Genomic DNA, 18,928 nt, shown 5'->3' on the forward strand with positions numbered 1-18,928 from the left:
TTTTTCTGATAGTTTCCCATGGTGTCTGTGTACACTGTCCCCAATTTTGACCCCAAAGATCAGAAGTGTGTTGACCTACACCAAATTATCTCCGTGTGAATGTGTGTGTGTGTGTGTGTGTGTGTTTTGTCTCCAGGGGATTTGTGTCCATACTCCGGGACGTGTAGCCTATTGTGGACAGCTTGTGGCTGGATTGATAGCGTGACGTCAGCGCTCCGCTACCTCTCCCAGAGGGCAGGATTAGTCGGGAGCAACAGCGACAGCGCTCCGGTAATCTACCGGTAATAAATGGGGGAGACGGGCACGTTCGGAGCTGCCGATACCGAGTGACACCGGAGGGCCCCTGAGAATCCCGTGAAAGTCCCCAGCATTTGAAACGTGATGGGTCGCTTCGTGACGCCGCAGCAAATCGACGCGCCCCGGACAGGTAAACGAATCAGGTAAGCTGTGGAGACGCAGGGTGAGCTCATCTCAGGAGGATTTGCCTTGGCAAGGTGTTCACTGCTCACAGACTGCACTGCTCGTCTGTCAGCAACTGCTTCAGTTTTATTTTCACTGCTCTTGTCTGCTGTGTGTGTGTGAAAGCTGCAGTTGGGATATTGTTGACAACTTTTCAGTCCGTGCATAATCAGAGAAAAGACGCCCAGTTAAGGTGACTGTTAGTGGTATTTTTTGTCGTGTGACACAACATTTAAAACCAACAATAGGTCCTCACGTACTCATAAACAGAGGCAAAGGAGCTCCGCAGGACTTGTGGGTGTCAGGGATGCCGTGGAGGATCATGAACCCACGTAAACTCAGTTCACTTATCTGTTGTTGTCCGACCAAGATGGTTGATGACCAATTAGGAAAGTCATCACAGTTGAAGACTATCTATCTATCTATCTATCTATCTATCTATCTATCTATCTATCTATCTATCTATCTATCTATCTATCTATCTATCTATCTATCTATCTATCGCTGAAATAATAGAGCGAATTGAATTGGATGATAATTGAAAATGCAGAGGCGCGTTGATGAAAAGCTCTATCCCCAACAGTGTTAAAACTAGTCAAAATATCACGATCTGTTAATCTTTTAATTTGTCTCTTCTTACGTACAAATGGTTTGAATTGAACACCTGATTTATTTTCTCTTCACTTCACATGAGAATGAGGAGAAAGGGGGCAGTATAAAATACTGAATTGTCACGCCGTGGCTATAAGGATTTCCTACCCCTTTGGGCATTTATGGTTTAGCTATCACCTACTTGGCACTTACCTCTAAATAACCAGATAACAGCCATGAAACCTACAGGCAAATTTGTGGTCGCCCTGTTACTTTTACCGCTACCGGTTTTATTCATGCGAGTTCTCTTTATTTTTACAGATCGGTGCGAATAATGGTCCAATGACCCGTAATAATCAGTGCGCTTCCTCCGCTGTCACTGCACTGAGATGAGAGAAACCTCTGACATTTATTTGCGGACGCACAGAGAACGAGGACAAAAGAAGACAAAGATAGTTTTGGTTCATCACCACTTAGGTGGAGATGTGCAGGTATGTGTGGCAATGTGTGTGTGTGTGTGTGTGTGTGTGTGTGTGTGTGTGTGTGTGTGTGTGTGTGTGTGTGCGCGCGCGTGCGTGTGTGTGTGTGAGGGCGGTGCGCTGACATGGGCTGAGAGAGACAGTAGGCTACCACCACCGGACACAAGGGAGAGGGAGAGACATCAGTGCTGGCTAGAAATATACAGGACTGATTTTTCTTGTGCGTGCAGCAGAGACACTGCCGTGCGTCTTTACGCTCAGAGTGCTGATCACCTCACACTCTCTCTCTTGTTTGTCCCACAGCAGTCTCACCTGCGAAGCCACAGCGGAGGACAGCGGAGCTCCTCAGCGGGCACTTTGCTGACTGACAGACGGCAGACGGACACAGATCCCTCAGAATACTCACACCATGGAGGAGAGCCGGGCAGAGTAACTCACCGCAGACCACGGCAGCTATCCACTACTACTGTCAATGAGGACAGAGATCTTCACGATGAGGCGATAAATTCCTGCCGTCGTAGCTTCCTTTAGAGTGAGGACCATCTCCTGTCAGCAAAAGAGACGAGCATAGAGGCCTTTGTTTGTTTATTTTAGTCCTCAGATGGACCGAGTGTCCTTGGCACTGGCCGGTAAGATGCGCTGGATCACGCTGGTGCTTGCGGGCTTGACTTTCTGGAGCAAAGTTACTATTTCTAACTGTTTCGACTACGAGGAGGCAGATTTTGAATATTATGAAGAAGAGAAGGCGGACACTATTGACTACAAGGACCCGTGCAAAGCTGGTGAGTCCTATTTAACTTTATATCAGTTTCAATACAACAAATTGTCACAAGAATATTGCTTTTGCGTGTGTGGTCAGAGAGTGATCCGCTCTTAGGCTACATCTGTCTCTGATGAGGCACGTGTACGTGTGTATGAGCGATGACAGCGCGCGTGTGTTTATGTGCGTGAGCACAGGTCCAGATGCCCCTCTTTCCCCACCCTTCATAAACGATAAGTCAGTGTTCGCGGTGATCCCACAGATAGATGCCACGTGCAGCCCCGTGACGGTCCAGCTAAGCCGCGTTTCCCCGTCGAGATGCACTTTTTAGGCCACGCACACACACAGCGCGTGCATCACCTGAGGGCAAAATGTTATGAGTTCGGCGACAATACCGCTTTGAGTGTGGGGAGGCTATTTGAGTGTGTATGTTTGCGCATGTAGGCAAAAGTTAAATCAACCATCAATAGAGATGAGAAACAGCTGGAATTAACTCTGCCGTCACAGGCACTCATGCACAGTGCTCTCCCTTTCTCTCTCTCTCTCTCTCTCTCTCTCTCTCTCTCTCTCTTTCCTTCTCACACACACAGACATACGATGATAAGAAAAAAAGACTGGGACATTTAATAACAGACTAACCACACTGCAACCATGTTTGATCTAAAGCCACGAGAGGCATCTTTGTGTACTAAACCCCAGTTCTATAGAAGTTGGAAATCTTTCCAAAAAGCAACAAAAACCTAAATCTGTGATTTGTTCATTATTTTAAACCTTTTTTTAGCCATACATCAGGAAATGATTTTCAATGTCTTCACTGAGCAAATTCCCTGTATTTAGAAAACAGAAACAAATCGAGGACTTGATGTCAGCAACACATTAAAAAAGGTTGGGCTAGAGGCAAAGCAAAACAGTACCAGTGAGGATTCTACAATCAGCAGAATAATTGGTGACATGTGAGGGTGATAACATTGGGTATGCAAGGAGGATCCACCAAAGGCTTAGTCTTTCCAAACAAGGATGGGCCATTGCTCACCAGTTTGTGCAAGCAAATCATCGATGAGTCTAAATAAGTCTGCATGAGAAACCGTTATGATTGATATAACAACATGGGCTCGGGAGTACCTGGGAAAACTATTTTCTCAATACAGTCCGCTGCTGCATCCAGAAACTAACCTGAAACTTTATTACACAAGGAGGAAGCCATACATCAACTAAACAAAACACTGCCAAGATCTCTGAGCACAAGCTCATGTAAGATGAACATAAAGAGTTTGGACACATGTTCTGTGAAAACATATTTTGGGAAAAGAACGTGTACCAAAGATGAAAAAGACCACTGAGACTGTTACCAGTGGAAGGGGCTAAAGCCAGTGTATGTGATGGTATGGGGGGGCCCAAAGCTATGGTATGACATATATGTGTGCATATGTATACAGGAAATTATCGCTAATGCACTGGCATATGATAGAATTTTCACTTGACATACATAGGTCTGTAGTTATTTCAGCAGGAGAATGCCAGATGTCACTCTACCTAACTTACAACAGTGTTGATTCATAGACACAGAGTTTGTGTACTTGACTGGCCTGCCTGCAGTCCAGATCTGTCTCCTAATGAAAATGTATGGCACACTGCCAAGAGTATCAGAAGATGAAAACCACGACTGTTGAGCAGCTGAAAGTTTGTATTCAACAAAAATTTACAGCAACAAATAGTGTCCTCTTCAGTTCTCAAATGATTAGAAAGTGTAATCATAGGGCACAGTGATGTGGCGCAATGTGTTGCCGATAATAATTCAAAATTTGTGTAAATTTTCTTAAAACAATAAAGATGGTCAGTGAAAACACTGCTGAAACTGGGAATTTCAGCTGAATTAAATTGTATTTTTCATTGTGTTTAGAATAGCTGTCACTGTTGAAAGACGTTTTTACGCATTAAATGAGTAAGATGTAAAGTGCGTATGCAGTACTGAAAGTAGGCCTGCAGCCATATTTCACAAAAGTGTGTTCAACGTTATTACTTCATTGTCAAAGTTGGTTATTTGGAGAAGTAAAGGAAATTCCACAAAAATGCACACTCACCTCTCTAGTTAGTACAAATGTACTAACTAGGGTTGCTTTGAAAGATGAGTCCATGAAGTACTGCGGGACGGAATTATCTCTTCTCTTAAAGAATAGTCCAGCGTTTCTTCCGTTAATCTCCTTTCCTGGGGTGTAATGCAGTTTACGTCACTGTACCCAGTCCCTGCACTTGTCGTTTAAAATGCTCAAGGGAAAGAAACATGCGATTCTTATTCGTATTCAATACTTATTTACATCCCCCAATGTTTATTACAAACAAATGCTTCTTCTTCTTTTTAAGATATATGTGTTCTCAAAGTATTATCAGGCTTCTGACATGAAAAATGAAAGCGACTATTAAATTGATCATCTCATATATTTGTATGATAATAATTTTCATCAATTAAATCTCCTGATTGTCATAGGTCTGCCCATCGTGCACTCCTATGAGTTCATGTGATCAGGTGTATGCTTACAGTATAAAACATGTTTATATCACAGACTGTATACTGTCTGTGATATAAACATGTTTTTTTTTTCAACGATTACCACTGTTTGTATAGACCAGCTTGTTAGAGTTTTGATGTCTGTTTCAATGTTTTAATTGAACATGATTCTTGAGGACCCTGCAGAATAATCTGAACCTCTCCTCTCCTCTGTAATGATCTTTTAAAGTCCAGATTTGTGTTTGGGTTACACTTCCAAGTACTTTGTGTGTTATTATGGATATATTTGTGTATCCACCTGCATATGTGTGTTTTAGTTGTTCTTAAAGTTGTCTGCGATGACACATCTGACTGATAAGAACTCCACCCAGAGCACTGACCGTCCACAAGCTGCCTGATGCGCATTCCTCACATACCAACTTCACAAACCTGACAACCCTGACTAGTGTGTGTGTGCTTGCATGTTTGTTCAAGTAGAAATTACACTGATCTCTGTATCAGTGATTTTATGTAGATACTCCCATGACTCTGTGGCTTTCAGCTATACTGAAATGTACCGTTTATGTGTGTTCGTATGTTGGATGGAAGCCCGGCAGGTAACAAGGAGACCGTCAGTCTACATGTATTTGACTATCTGTGCGAGATTTTTAGGTTAAAATAACCTAGTTAAAAAAACATGAGCAATGTTTTTTAAATTTTTTTTTCTGTAAATATGCATGTACACAGAGAATGTAGTGTATTAGTTTGAAAGGATGTGTTATAGCATTTCACCCACAGACATGTTTGGGTATCCCTTTTCCCTGGGTTGGAAAACTGTTTTGTGTTTTCGGTTTTAAGTAACATTTTTCATGCACATTTACAAATGCTGAGAACAGACATACTTTAATTGCATTAATTAATTTTGATGCTATTATCTGAAGATGGCAAGTCCATTTGTTCATTATCTTGTGACTTTAAACCTCATTTACTCATAATAGTGGGTTAATTGAACTTATTTCTAGACATCACCTTTTGGTTATTTTTAGAAAAAAAATCTTTTCTTTCTTTGGCTTGGCTCACTTTTCAGCTTTCAAGATTGTTTTCCTGACTGTTTTTGAGGTGTAAACGTGCATGTTCCAGAGGAGTCTCACACGAAAACTCACTTGTCCATGACATGCACTCCTGACTTCTTTCGGAGATGATCTAGATAAGACCTTGTGATAAGTTTGGAAAATCAGCATATCAACCCATCCTAAAATGCATCAGGTAATCCTTTGAAACATTTACAGAGAAAGATATTCCTGTCTGCTGACTTGAATATTGCTTTCCACTCACTCTGCAATATTATCATGTGGTCAATATCAACAGAGAAACAGTTTGCAGGGAGACTTGCTAATCTACCATTCTTGATGTGCTGTGAACAAAACACAGAGATTTCCAGAACCTGCTCTTGCCATCATGTCCAGCTTCCTATGGATTAGCTGGTAGAGTGGTTGCCTTACAATGAAATGATCAGTGGTTTGATCTCAAGTTTGTCAAAGTGTCCTTGGGCAAGACACTTAGCCCCAGTATGTTCATTAGCGCGTGATTGTAGAGACAAAAGAGCTGCATACTGTATATAGAGTGCATATATATGATAAGAAGCGCTGTCTTTGTGGTTGGGTGAATGAGAAACAAAAGTTCTAAGTCTATAATATAAAATAAATATAAAAGAGTGCAGACCTCTTTATTTTTCCTCCACACTCTTCTCTGATGCTACATAGGGGTGTTGAAAGCTGTGACACCACAAACTGATCACATGACTGAACTTAAAATAGTGACGTTGGACAACAGAGTGAAATGTTAGTTTTATGAAATTTTTTTTTTTAAATGACACAATAGCTGAGTTTTCCACTCTCATTTCCTTTTATCTCTGTGGAGACACAGCTTACCAGATGTTGCTGCATGATGATTTCGCCTCTTCTTGAGCAAAAGAAGAACCAGTAACGTTTTGTGCTGGTTTAAAAAAAAAAATCAGATATTTTTCATGGGTTTGGGTGCTGATTTGTGCCTCAGTGGAGGTCTGTGCTCCCAGTGTGCTCAATATCAAAAGTGTTTTTGTTCTCATGGATCAAATATCCATCTGTTTATATCCTCCTATAGACCACTGAGCCCTTAGTATTCACCAAGTATGCACTCCTTACATTCCTTTTATGTTCTGATATGGTAACATGGTATTTATTTGATCAGTGGACTTGGAGAAAATGTATTATAGTACTAGATCAAGATCAGCGTTGTGAATACTTTGGTCCTCATCAGCAGACTCAGTGGACCCGAAGATAATAGTGATAATATTAAGCTTTATTTGTACTGACAATAGAAACATGAATTACATGGAAAAACAATAAAAACTGGTAGAAATAATAATCCTGGCTACAGATAAAAGCTAAATACAGTAGGAAGCTATTGTAAATAAAACGAAAAAAGCAATTGACATTGAGTTTTTAAATAGACACAGATGTAACTTGTTTCATTTTAAATGGAAGATTTTTCTGCAGTTGTGGAGCTCTGTCTACAGTCTGGCCCGGGACACGAGCAACCCGGCGTGTCCCGCTGGTCTGCTGGGACACGCAGCTGGTCTGCTGATCCAGAAGCAGAGGCGTAAGAGCTCTGATACACCAATCTGACTTAGAACCAGCCTTGGCAAGACCCCCGCTGTGCCTCCTCATGTCGCCAGTGTCTGGGAAAACAATTTGCACTTTAACTCACCGCAAATACGACCTCCAACTCCTATGTACAATCTTGATTGACGTCAAAGCTATGACTTTAAAGGAGGACATAACTTTAATGGTGCAGAATGGAGCAGAGTATCTGCATTATCAAAAAAGAAGAAAGATGTGAATGAAGTCAGTCCATTATTAGTTCAGTTCTTATCATCAAAGTCCAGCTCAGGTAGACGTGTTTGAGATTCCTGTGTTTTTGATTTAAGCTACCGCATTGCTTCAGTGAATCAGCATTCAACATGTTGAATCAGCCCCAAAAAGCATTAATGTGATCCGACAGAGCCAAGAGTGCGTTATACACCAAAAAACAAGAGTCATGCGTACATCGATGTTCCAGACATTCCTAGTGGCTGATAATCGTCTTGGTGTATAGGGCCCCAAAGGGGGGAGAAGTACATCATGTAAGATGCTGCACGGCAATTCAACTGTTATAAAAACGAGCAAAAAGGTTTTTAAAATCAGCTCTAAACAATAATTATGGCAGTCCTGCAAAAAGATTTGTTACTGTAATTTAAATGGATAGACAATTGCATGGATAAGAGTTTAAGGACTACTGAAGAGCTTGAATGACTCTGCGTAGAATCTAAAGAAGTTTTTGGTCATTTAAGTGAAAAGAGAATGAAACCTTACATGACAATCTCATGGACACCTCCATGATAAGATAAAAGGTTTGTCTGTGATTGTTTTTCTATAATTATGTTGTTATATGTGTGTATGCACAAAAATTCATGTGATGAAATAAATGTATGTATGCATAGTATACTATAAATACAAATTAGTCATTTGTATCTCTTTTTACTCACTTAAAATCACATGTTCATCCCCAATCTTTACAACGTAAATTAATTAATGATCTTATTTAAATGAACTAGAAGTATCACTCTAGCCTCCTGTGTATTTACTGCCTACATGAACATGCAGTACATACCTAAACACAAGCTTTGATCATCTAACCTTATGAAAGCATCTGCACAGAGCAGCTCATAAGCCAGGGCCTGCAGAGACACATGCATACACATGAATACTGTATATGCACTTGTAGGGTCTACTTATTTCTTGATTTCACTGAATAGGATTTTTTGGACTAAATTGTGATTTTATTGATTTATTAACAAATCGTTTTATCATAATTTTGTTTTCACTGTGCGAAGAGCTGGTTGTTGTGTGTTTCTATGGGCAGCTTGTAAGACCTGGAAGCCCAACTCATTCCAGGCTTGACCCTGTGGCATCGGTCTGAGTGGTTGGTATTCCGCCTCCTGTTTTTGCTGGGAAAACACAAGGGGAATATTTGGCTGTCTGCTTATCTCCTCTGAGTCCCGTGCTGGCAGACAGGGGAACACACACTTCCAGGCCTTTGTGAAGTGATTTCCACACGCGAACACACAAATGCACGCATATTCACACACTTGACACACACATACACACATAGCTCCCTCCATTCACCCTCGCTTATCTCTTCCTGGTTGTCTGCATCCTGCTGCTCAGCTGGAGATGACACACACGCGGGCACGCAAACACACACTTATGCACATGCACATGCTCTTACGCTCACTAAAGAGTCATTCATGCTTCCTTCCAAATCACTGCTCTCCTTAAATCCTCACACACATGGAGTGAAAGCTAAACAAACGTAAGTGTCCAAATGCTGCGAGTTGTTTCTTTAGAAGTGATCCAAGAGAAGAACTACTCTGTCTTTTTTTTCTGAAGCAAGTGTGGTGTATTACGCGAGCAGTGACAGTACGTGCAATACTCGGGGGAGACGAGATGCATTTTTTCATACGCTGTCTGACGTCTCAATGAAACTTCTGTTGCATGCTTTGGTGAAAATACCACATCCTACAGTACCACAGTACTCTCTCAGTCCTGCCCTTGTAGCTCTGTTTACAGCAGCTGGTTCAATTTGATGTAGTGAGCCATCCACTCATTTCCACCCCTTTCTTCCACACAGCTTGGGCCTCGTTTAAGATCAGTGGTATGGCTTTGTGCTTCAATGCAAATATGAATTTCGACATGAGTTACACTCAATAAAACTTGAAGCATGCTATTAAAGTATGAGAGCACACAGTAACAACGACCTTGGACCTCACACGACCACATACAGGAAACAAAGTTACACTACCACACTGAGAGAAAAATACTTGACAGGCCCTTTTATTCTCACAGACTTTCACAGAGACATTTCCCTCATCAGCAGTGTGGTCGCAGCAGTTGGTCCTGATCACTCTTCTAAGTCTAATCTTGTTGTTAGTCATATGTTAAACTGTCGAGGTTGATGAGACACTGAACCGCATACAGAAATGCTGAAGTAAGGTAAGGTGGTCCAGTCAGAATTCATTTTAAAGTTCTTCTGTCATGTATAGATTCAATATACTCTGGTTTTCACTGTCAGTCCATTCCTCTGTCTGTTGTTTACTTTTTCAGCTCGTTATATAAAACCTTGGCTTATTAAGTCCTTATTAAGTCGGCTTTGATAACAACGGGATAACAACAATGGGAACTCCAGCTTTGGGATCGAAAAAAAAGGCAGAACATCAGAAATTTTGATAAGGTTCAGCACCACAAAAAGTCTGCATTTCAAGGCATTCCCTCTAAAGGTAGCTTACCATGTAGATGTAAAATGTTTGGTTTGATATTCTAATCTAATCAAGATTGGACAAAGAATAGGTAGAGCACATTAGGTCATGTGTTTCTTAAGTGTGCTATAGAAGTGTGAGAATTTGCTTTTAATTGCAAAGCAGAAAGCAATAGCCAAAGAGCTTTGACGACAAGTTTCTAAGCTCAAAACACTTCAAGCACTTTTACACTGACACACACTCAGACAACACTTCTTAGTCTATACGGTGTTACAGGCTACACACTACCTTTTTCTCTATGACACACATTCACACACTAGTGGACACATTGGAGGAATTGTGGAGTCCAGTGCTTTGCCTAAGGACACCTCAACATCTGGTCTTGGGAAGCTGGAAACTGAACCACAGATTGGCTGATAGCTTCTCTCCATCCTGGCTACAGCTGCCCCAAAAAGCACAGCATACAGTTTACTGGATTTAAGAGTATGTGCAACAGCTAAACTCTGTGGGATTTAAAGATCAGGTAAAGCATGATCACAATTCAAGATTTAGCTCTGAAGTTTCTTCAGTGACATGAAGAGTTAAATGATTAGTTTTTATTGAATTACATTCAAGTCAACAAGATTTTGAGTTTGTGAATTAATATTGGCTTAATATTAAAATTTCAGAGTTCATAGTTTTGAATCACCGTGAAACAAATCGGCATGAGAAATTCAAGTTGGTGTATGTGTAGAAAAATAACAAGTGCATGTAGAAAAGATTGATTTGCAACAAAACAAAACCAAAGATCGTAAAGTTACACACACAAAAAAAGAACATCTGTCCTCGGATGAAAAGCAGAAAATTGGATAAAACTCAGTGCTCAATATTCCCACACCCTGTGTGACTCTGATGTTATGAGTGCAAATATTGACCATGTCTTCATACCTCAAACTGATTGGACTGTAAAACGCTCGCTTACAGATTGAACTGTCATGTCAGAGGGAAAATGGTTCAATCATGCTGCAGGTCCTAAAGCTGAAGAAGAACTTTCAAAGATACACTTGGGAAACTGCACAAGAGTCACAATAGAAATCATCAATCAAACAACTGCTTGCTAGAATAACTGTTTCTGCAGTACAGTAAAGTATAACTCACCTGAGTCCCAGAGGTACTCATACCATTGTGTGGCTTGAATATGTGCTTCTTTTCAGGACCTATAGCACAGTTGAAGACAACAAAATCATCTCTCCTCTGATTGGACAGGAATGATTGTCAATGTCCAGTCTTATTGACTCTAATTCAAGTCCGTTGTTTCTAATGTGGACTCCCAGCTCCCTACATCAAATTGTTTACATTAAGCACAGACTACTAATTCTTATTGGACAGCACAGATGGATGTTGCTAATTTTTAAATATGTAATTGAATATGGAATGTCTTTGACTTAACACATTACGAAGAACACCACAATACGTGCCGAACTGATTTTGACCACTTTAGTTAGTCATGCTGACTATAAATGGTAAATAGTCCACACTTAATAGTGCCGGTTAACCTTGGCTCTCTATATATGCAGCACCTTTTCTCTACAGTCATACGTATATGAGCACACCAGTGGCAATGTGGGATCAAACCATTGTTTGGAAAACTACCACCCCATGATTGACCTAACTACAATGTATAAATGCCCTGTTGTGTAAAGTCTGATGGTCTGAATAATGCTTGTGGTCGTGTCAGTCAATATATTTACAGCAGAGACTGGCATGTACAGTTGTTTAAAGGTGCATTTCTGATCCTAAACACAATTTGTTCCTGGATTTAAAAAACACCTATTTAGATGGTTTTGCAGAGAGCTTTTACATTTCAATTTCCTTTCCTTTTCCTCTTATTTTTTCTCTCATAAAGATAAGCCACATCGTCTTGGAAGAAGCTTTCAGCTCATACTTGTGTCTTTGCCTCATTTTTTGTGAATCTGTGTAAGTTCGTGAGCATCACTATTCCACTCTCTGGACTTGTACCACATCAACATAAAATGAACGAAGTAAAGGACTAAAAGGAAATTAAAACTAGATTTAGATTTTACACGATCTACAATGGTTAGATAAGATACTCAACATTAAGCTGCAACTACTGTTGAGTATCACCCCTTCCCCCAGTCCTCAGTAGCAAGGAAACTAGAGCAATATATAATAATGTAGGTGTGTGTGTGTGTTTGAGAATGTGGCTGTACTGTGTGTACGTTAGCGAGGGAGCAACTGGTCTCACTCATATTATATTAAACAGGATTTTCCTGGGAAGAGTACTCTTGCCACAGAGCTGCCGAACTCTTCCTAAGGATTCCCACCTCGGCACAAAAGCTGCGGCCATGCTGAGATCCCACTGTTTGTTCTGGAGCGTAATTGTTCCGGAGATGCTGAAGCCATGAGTCAGCACCGCCGGCACTCCGCCCACCTGCCACACATAGCTCAATTATTAAATATGTGGGTCCTTTTGTCACCTAGCTTTTCCTGATGGTATTTTTAGCAGCAACAAATCATTCACGTAAACCCATTAAAGGCTGAGGAAGATTCACCTTCTCCCTACAGTCAGAATCCTGTTTTTGAAACTATTCTGAGTATCATAGAAACATAGCTCCAAATGCTCCATGACACCTGTGGGGAGAAAATTTTTGTTTGCCCACGAGGAAGCATGTCTAGTACAGTCCTTCATCGTATTTGGTCTTCAAGTAGTTCTTGCCAAGCTTTGAGGTGTTTTGGGGTCATTATCCTGCTGCAGTACTAATCCCTCACCACACAGATCCAAACCAGAGGGAGCAGCATATCTCTGAAGGGTGGATGGGGAACTCAGTTTAGTGCAAGTCCTTGGTAGCAAAATCTCACCAGGCTCGTACATTCGCAGCACCATGCAGGTTTGATAAACTACAATACCCTACTCTCTCCTCTTCATCTTCTTATGTTCACCCTTCTGTTACTGCCACAGATCTCGAGCTTACATTCATATGTAAACTTACTTTTTTCTATATTCCACAATGAAGCACTGCCAGATCTTAGCTCACCCTGAAATGTAATTTTTCCCCTCTAGAAAAGTAGTTTTCAAACCGCAACCACAAACCGTGTTTTGACACAGTGAACAAAGTTGGATGTGCTGACCTTGTTATGGTGTCTTGGTAACAAGGTGGTGGATTACAAGTTATGCTGTGCGTGCTGTTTTAGTGTTTTGGCAGTGTTTTAATGGATAAAAGTTGATGTGGGTGTGCAATGTAGGATTTTATCAGTGGAGCAATTATTTCTAATAAGTAAATATTGAAGTTTTACATTAAGTTGAATCGTCATAATTTGCATTGGTTTTCTCCTGATTAGTTGGTCTGAAAAATGTTTATTTAGGATGACAGTTCGTGATGATCTGTGGCTTATGTGAAATGGCTCAATTATTTTCTTTAAAGATTATGAAGCAGAAGAATCTGTCAGAGTCTGCACTCACGTTCACTTTTGCCGCTTGGATCAATAGACTTATGACTTAGTTACTGCTTTCTTGTTTTGAGATGCTTCACACTTATACAATGAAACTAAGAGTTACAAGCAAAGTTCTGCTGGAAAAGCACAACCATATTTCTGTCAGACCCACTCTCGTCAAAACGAGATGAGAACAGAGATGAATTTCAGAAGCTTATTCTGAATGCATACAATTTATGTTTGGCGGTATGGCTCTGTTCGGAGGAAGTTCCCGACTTTTCCATGAGCTCCATGGAAGCCAAGACAGGGAACAGCAGCATCCTCAGGTGGAGTGCCTTCCATTTGCTGTAAAGGCAACAAACCCCCTAGAACAGAGCAAGCAACAATGAACAACAGTATGACATTGTTTGGCAATGAGAAGTCGGTGGAGCAGGGGAGGTGGTGGGTGCAAGCAGAGCGCAAAAAAAAAAGCAGTGACAGCAAACCAAGTTTAAATGAAGTGCCCCAAATGCCAGCATCCAATTGCGAGCATCAGCTGATTACCCATTGAGCGCAGCTGGCCATAAGGGTTGGGTCGGCGTCAGCCAATAGGCAAAGGGCGCGTTGACTACGTGGTCTGCCAGAACTAACGCGGTGCTCCATTTATAACAAGTGAACAAAAGCCTTTGGTCAGTTCACTGGAACAAACCTCTCATGAATAGATAGAATCCATCTGGTGATAAAAGTTGAATTCTAACGTAGCAAGACATTGCAGGTGATCAACATCATTATGCAGAGACAGTTTAATGCCATCATGGAAGCTTTATATCCATATAAAGTTAAGAAAAGAGAGTGAAAAACATGGTCATGGGACAATTTTTGAGCCTTTGTTCTGGAACTGTTTTGGGCTGTTGGCTAACTTTGGCTGAGATTGGGTAGCCAGTTAAATGAATGATGTTCGATTTTCGTTTAGTTGCTTCAGATTAGTTTCTGCTGACTCGCTGTCATAATGTCTTGACTTATTGGGACAAGTGACCTTAAAAGAAACAAACTTTTTCCACTGCAAGCAGGGCCACCTAATTCACTAAATAAGTAATGTTTGAAGAGTGTCTACATAATACATGTGTGAGGAAAAATCCTTTCTTCCGTTCACTGGATTTACTAAACAAAATGACATTGTTCCCTGTTATGTAAACTTTATTTGATATATTTGTCCAGTTGATGGTCTTTTGGCTACACACCTAGGATGTCCTGATGGTAGATTTAAGCCACAGTCATGTACTGTCACAATGTCTGACCAAACCCATGACCTGTTTGAGAGGAATCTCAGTGTCACAGTAAAATGATTAAGAGGTTACACCAAGTTTGTGTGTGTGTCATATGATATTATGTTATTCTGTCTCATACCAAACATTTCTTAGCCTGCAACCACTCACTTTATAAGATGAAGTGCTCCTTATGTGTTAAGTTCTTTTGAAGTAACACATATCGCTCATATTTTGTAATGAACATAATTATTCACATTCATACTCATTAACTGTAGCACAGAGGATGCAACATTTTTAAAGGATTCTTTTCATATATTTTCAGTTGATCTCTTCCATTTTATGCCTGGATTATTTTTGGTCTGTTGCACAATTAATTAGTATGTCAAAAAATAAATCTACTTTAGAAATGGTGAAAGCCTGGCAGCACTCCTGTTAAATGAATTTGTGTATGATCAGTCAAGGCTTTGTGTCCGGGTCATTTCAGATATCCAGTTGTGTGCCTGCAGCCCTGCCATCTGTTTTTCTTTTTTTCTTTTTTTTTATGATTTGGGAAACTGTCCCTAATCTAGTCTGTGGATGAGCACGAGCACACACACTGTGGTGTGTCGGAGAGGTGTGTAAATGGGCCTATGTCGGTGTCTGGGACTGCATTTAAGTCTCTAAAAATAGATATTAAAGTGAGTGTGTTTTATGTGGACCTATGATATCAAAGAGTCAAATCTTAACTCTTCTGAGTTTCCTGGTTGTTTGTAATAATGGTCTCAGCTCAGTTTCCTATGTGAACACTCACCCACAAGAACTCACAGTTGTAGCTACAGATACGGCCACACAGAAAGGCTGCTTGTCTCATGCATGGACCATTTACTTCCCAGCCAATTCTCTACATAGTCTATGGCTGACATTGTCTGGAAACCGGCTGAGATCCTTCCCCAAGTGGAGGAGTTAAGTATCTCGGGGTCTTGTTCACGAGTGAGGGACGAATGGAGCAGGAGATTGACAGGCGGATCGGTGCGGCGTCCGCAGTGATGCGGGCTCTGCACCGGCCCGTCGTGGTGATTTACCCGTCAATCTATGTTCCTACCCTCACCTATGGTCACGAGCTGTGGGTAGTGACCGAAAGAACGAGATCGCGAATACAAGCGGCCGAAATGAGTTTCCTCCACAGGGTGTCTGGGCTCTCCCTTAGAGATAGGGTGAGAAGCTCGGTCATCCGGGAGGGGCTCAGAGTAGAACCGCTGCTCCTCCGCATCGAGAGGAGTCAGATGAGGTGGCTCGGGGATCTGGTTAGGATGCCTCCTGGACGCCTCCCTGGTGAGGTGATCTGGGCCCGTCCCACTGGGAGGAGGCCCCGGGGAAGACCCAGGACACGTTGGAGAGACTATGTCTCTCGGCTGGCCTGGGAACGCCTCGGGTACCCCCCAGAAGAGCTGGAGGAAGTGGCCGGGGACAGGGACGTCTGGGTCTCTCTGCTCAAGCTGCTGCCCCCGCGACCCGACCGCCGGAGAAGCGGAAGATGATGGATGGATGGATGGATGGATGGACGATGAAACATCCTTAAGCAATTCATGATAATCCAGCTAAGAGAATAAGCATGTCACATACATCAGATGTCAGAGAGTGGAAATAATATACGATCACAGATCCGCAATGTCTCTTGACTTTTCTTCTGTATTTTGTTTAATCATGTGTGACGTGCAATACATTTCTTTCCAACCTTAAGCAAATATTTTATTTTCCTAAGCTTAGTGATTTAGTGATTCTTTTCACGTAACTGGATTGTATTATTCTTTTTTTCCCCCAGTGTAGTCACATGCTGATTTGTATATGTACACTATATATATTTATATTCAATCATTTCTTTTACCACCTTTAGTTTACCAGGAAGGTGTTATAAATGGCTTACATCTGAATCCTCATGCACAGTCTTTTTGGAACATGGTGTTGTGTCCTTGCTCTCTCTGGCCTGATGCAAAAGTAACAAGAACAAAATGAGTAGACATCTGCTATGAGTTTAACCTCACACAAGGATTTTGTGATGTTTTGTTTTCATATGAAGGTCTGAATGAGATCCCCGGGCATAGGCGTAGGAACCAGGGGGTCACGGGTTCCTACGCCTACACCCCCCCCAATAGTGGAGACAGACGCATTTGTCCCACCCAAAAATTATTTTATCTGTCAGGTTTTCAATATGTGTCCCCCCCAATGTTAAACTCATTTGTACGACATCCCGGCAACCAATGAGATACGTAATGTAAAGTAAAGTAAATATGAAGAGATAGGTTAATCAGGCTTGGCGATGGAGTTGTGACAAAACACTACTAACATCAAATAAAAATGTGCTCGCTTGAAAAGGACTGCGCCCACATCAGACTCTTATAAAGGCTGAGAAGATAGTGATTTATTTAGCCACATTATGGGAAAACATGTCTGTTTGAAGCCTATTGCCCATAAATGCTGGGCTGGCTTTGATGTCTGTTGTGATGCTTTTTTCCCCCAAACTAGTTGCAAAAGCTGTGAATCTAAGCTGACCACAGCCTCTGTTCTCTGTAAACTGCATGTTTTTTACAGTTTCATTTCAATCCGACTGGGCTGAGCGTCTCATGTTGAAAAGATTCTTGGGTGGAGCATCATTTTAATGGCCCATTCAGCTGGAAACCATTCCGTAATATACAGTTTTGGAGTGTACATTTTTGGTACCTTGCCTCATCATGGTTGTTTTCAACACTGTCTGCGTATGGAAAGCTCCAACTACAGCACCTGATGTTGCTCCCAAAGGGTTAATGTGGATCAAGCGGCATGCACAGTGATTACTTTTGGAGAAAATCCTCAAACAGATCTGAGATAATCTCTTTGTGATATTACAGTACGCTCAAAGCCACAGTTATATACAGTGTGAGAACTTCACACAACTGGGAGGGCTCATACATGCACATGTTCATGCACATGCACACGCATATTAGCCCACCTACAGTGTGACCTCATATTTTCTTAATGAGGAGCTTACTGAGGCATACGTGTGAATTCTCTGTGTGTATGTGTTAGCTGCACCCCAGTGAGTACAGCATGAGTGCATAACCCAGCGGTGCATAATTCTTTACTGCATTGTACTTTAGAGTTTGTTAAATGTCAAAAGGAAGAGCAAAAGCTACTAGGCCAAAAGAAAATTATGATATTCAAGAGGATAAACAAATTTGATGTAATATTGCTCTAGTTAATATGAACATGACAACATTCAGTCTCTCAGATGTGGACATATTAGCTTTCGGAGCTCCCATTACAGTAGCACACATATGATAGGAAAAAAAAATAAAACTCTGGTTTTACTGAGGATAAGGGACCAAGGCTAATGAATAGCACATATTCATATTAATTGTGATAGAAAAATCAATTCATATAAAAAGGGAAATTCTGCAGATCAAGCAATCATATTAGAATAATAATCTGGTATCATATTCAAAAGTTGTGTTTTAGTTTGAACTCTTTGAAAACCTTAATGGCCTCATGACTAATTATGAATGGATTCATTTGTAATAACAATTCGATACAGCCAAAGATGCATCTCAGTGTCTTGCATCCTCTTATAACCACACATAACTTTTCATTGATTAATTCAAACATCTCTTTTTATTTAGTACTTTAAAAACACAGACACACACAGACAACTGTCTGCTTTATCTTTTCAATATCAGTGTCTAACAAACCCCCCTCAGTACTACATACTGTATTTTGCATTTGAGTCCATGGTCTCGGAAGTCCACAAATCACATGTAAAAGCTACTCAACTAGTTTTGCTCAACATATCGTTTACATGGGCTTTAGTTTGACTGTAGAGTGCAGGTAAAGAGAAGATTGTAATAGGAGCTAATATTGCGACTCCAAGGTCTTCAACAGGTTTCGCTTCCCTTCCTGAGTTGGATACAAAATTGATACAACCTCAATAACTCTCAGCTGATTAGTCTGACTGTCTGTGTCCTTTAAAGCTGCAGTCTGCAGGATTTGTTGTTGTCATACGTAAAGTCCTAATTTTTGGCATTTTAAGAGTTTACATGATCTATCAGAACGCTTGAAGTTGAAAACGGTGACCTCCGTAGTCGCAAAATGCAAGAAATGCTTATTTTTTAACCGAAAAATAAAAAGTTA

The 18,928-nt window shown here is 41.0% G+C and overlaps 1 protein-coding gene across 1 annotated transcript in view; it reads left to right on the plus strand.

Annotated features, from left to right (window-relative positions):
- The first annotated feature begins 296 nt into the window (after positions 1-296).
- The window catches only part of tll1 (tolloid-like 1), a 54,787-nt gene continuing 36,155 nt past the window's right edge, over positions 297-18,928 (plus strand). The window contains exons 1-2 of the mRNA XM_075464454.1: positions 297-440; positions 1,833-2,311. Coding sequence (XP_075320569.1) covers positions 2,131-2,311 — 181 coding nt within the window. The 5' untranslated portion in view covers positions 297-440; positions 1,833-2,130. The remainder of the gene's footprint in view (positions 441-1,832; positions 2,312-18,928) is intronic.

The sequence above is a fragment of the Odontesthes bonariensis genome, chromosome 4 (genome assembly GCF_027942865.1).
Source record: "Odontesthes bonariensis isolate fOdoBon6 chromosome 4, fOdoBon6.hap1, whole genome shotgun sequence".
Taxonomy (NCBI): domain Eukaryota; kingdom Metazoa; phylum Chordata; class Actinopteri; order Atheriniformes; family Atherinopsidae; genus Odontesthes; species Odontesthes bonariensis.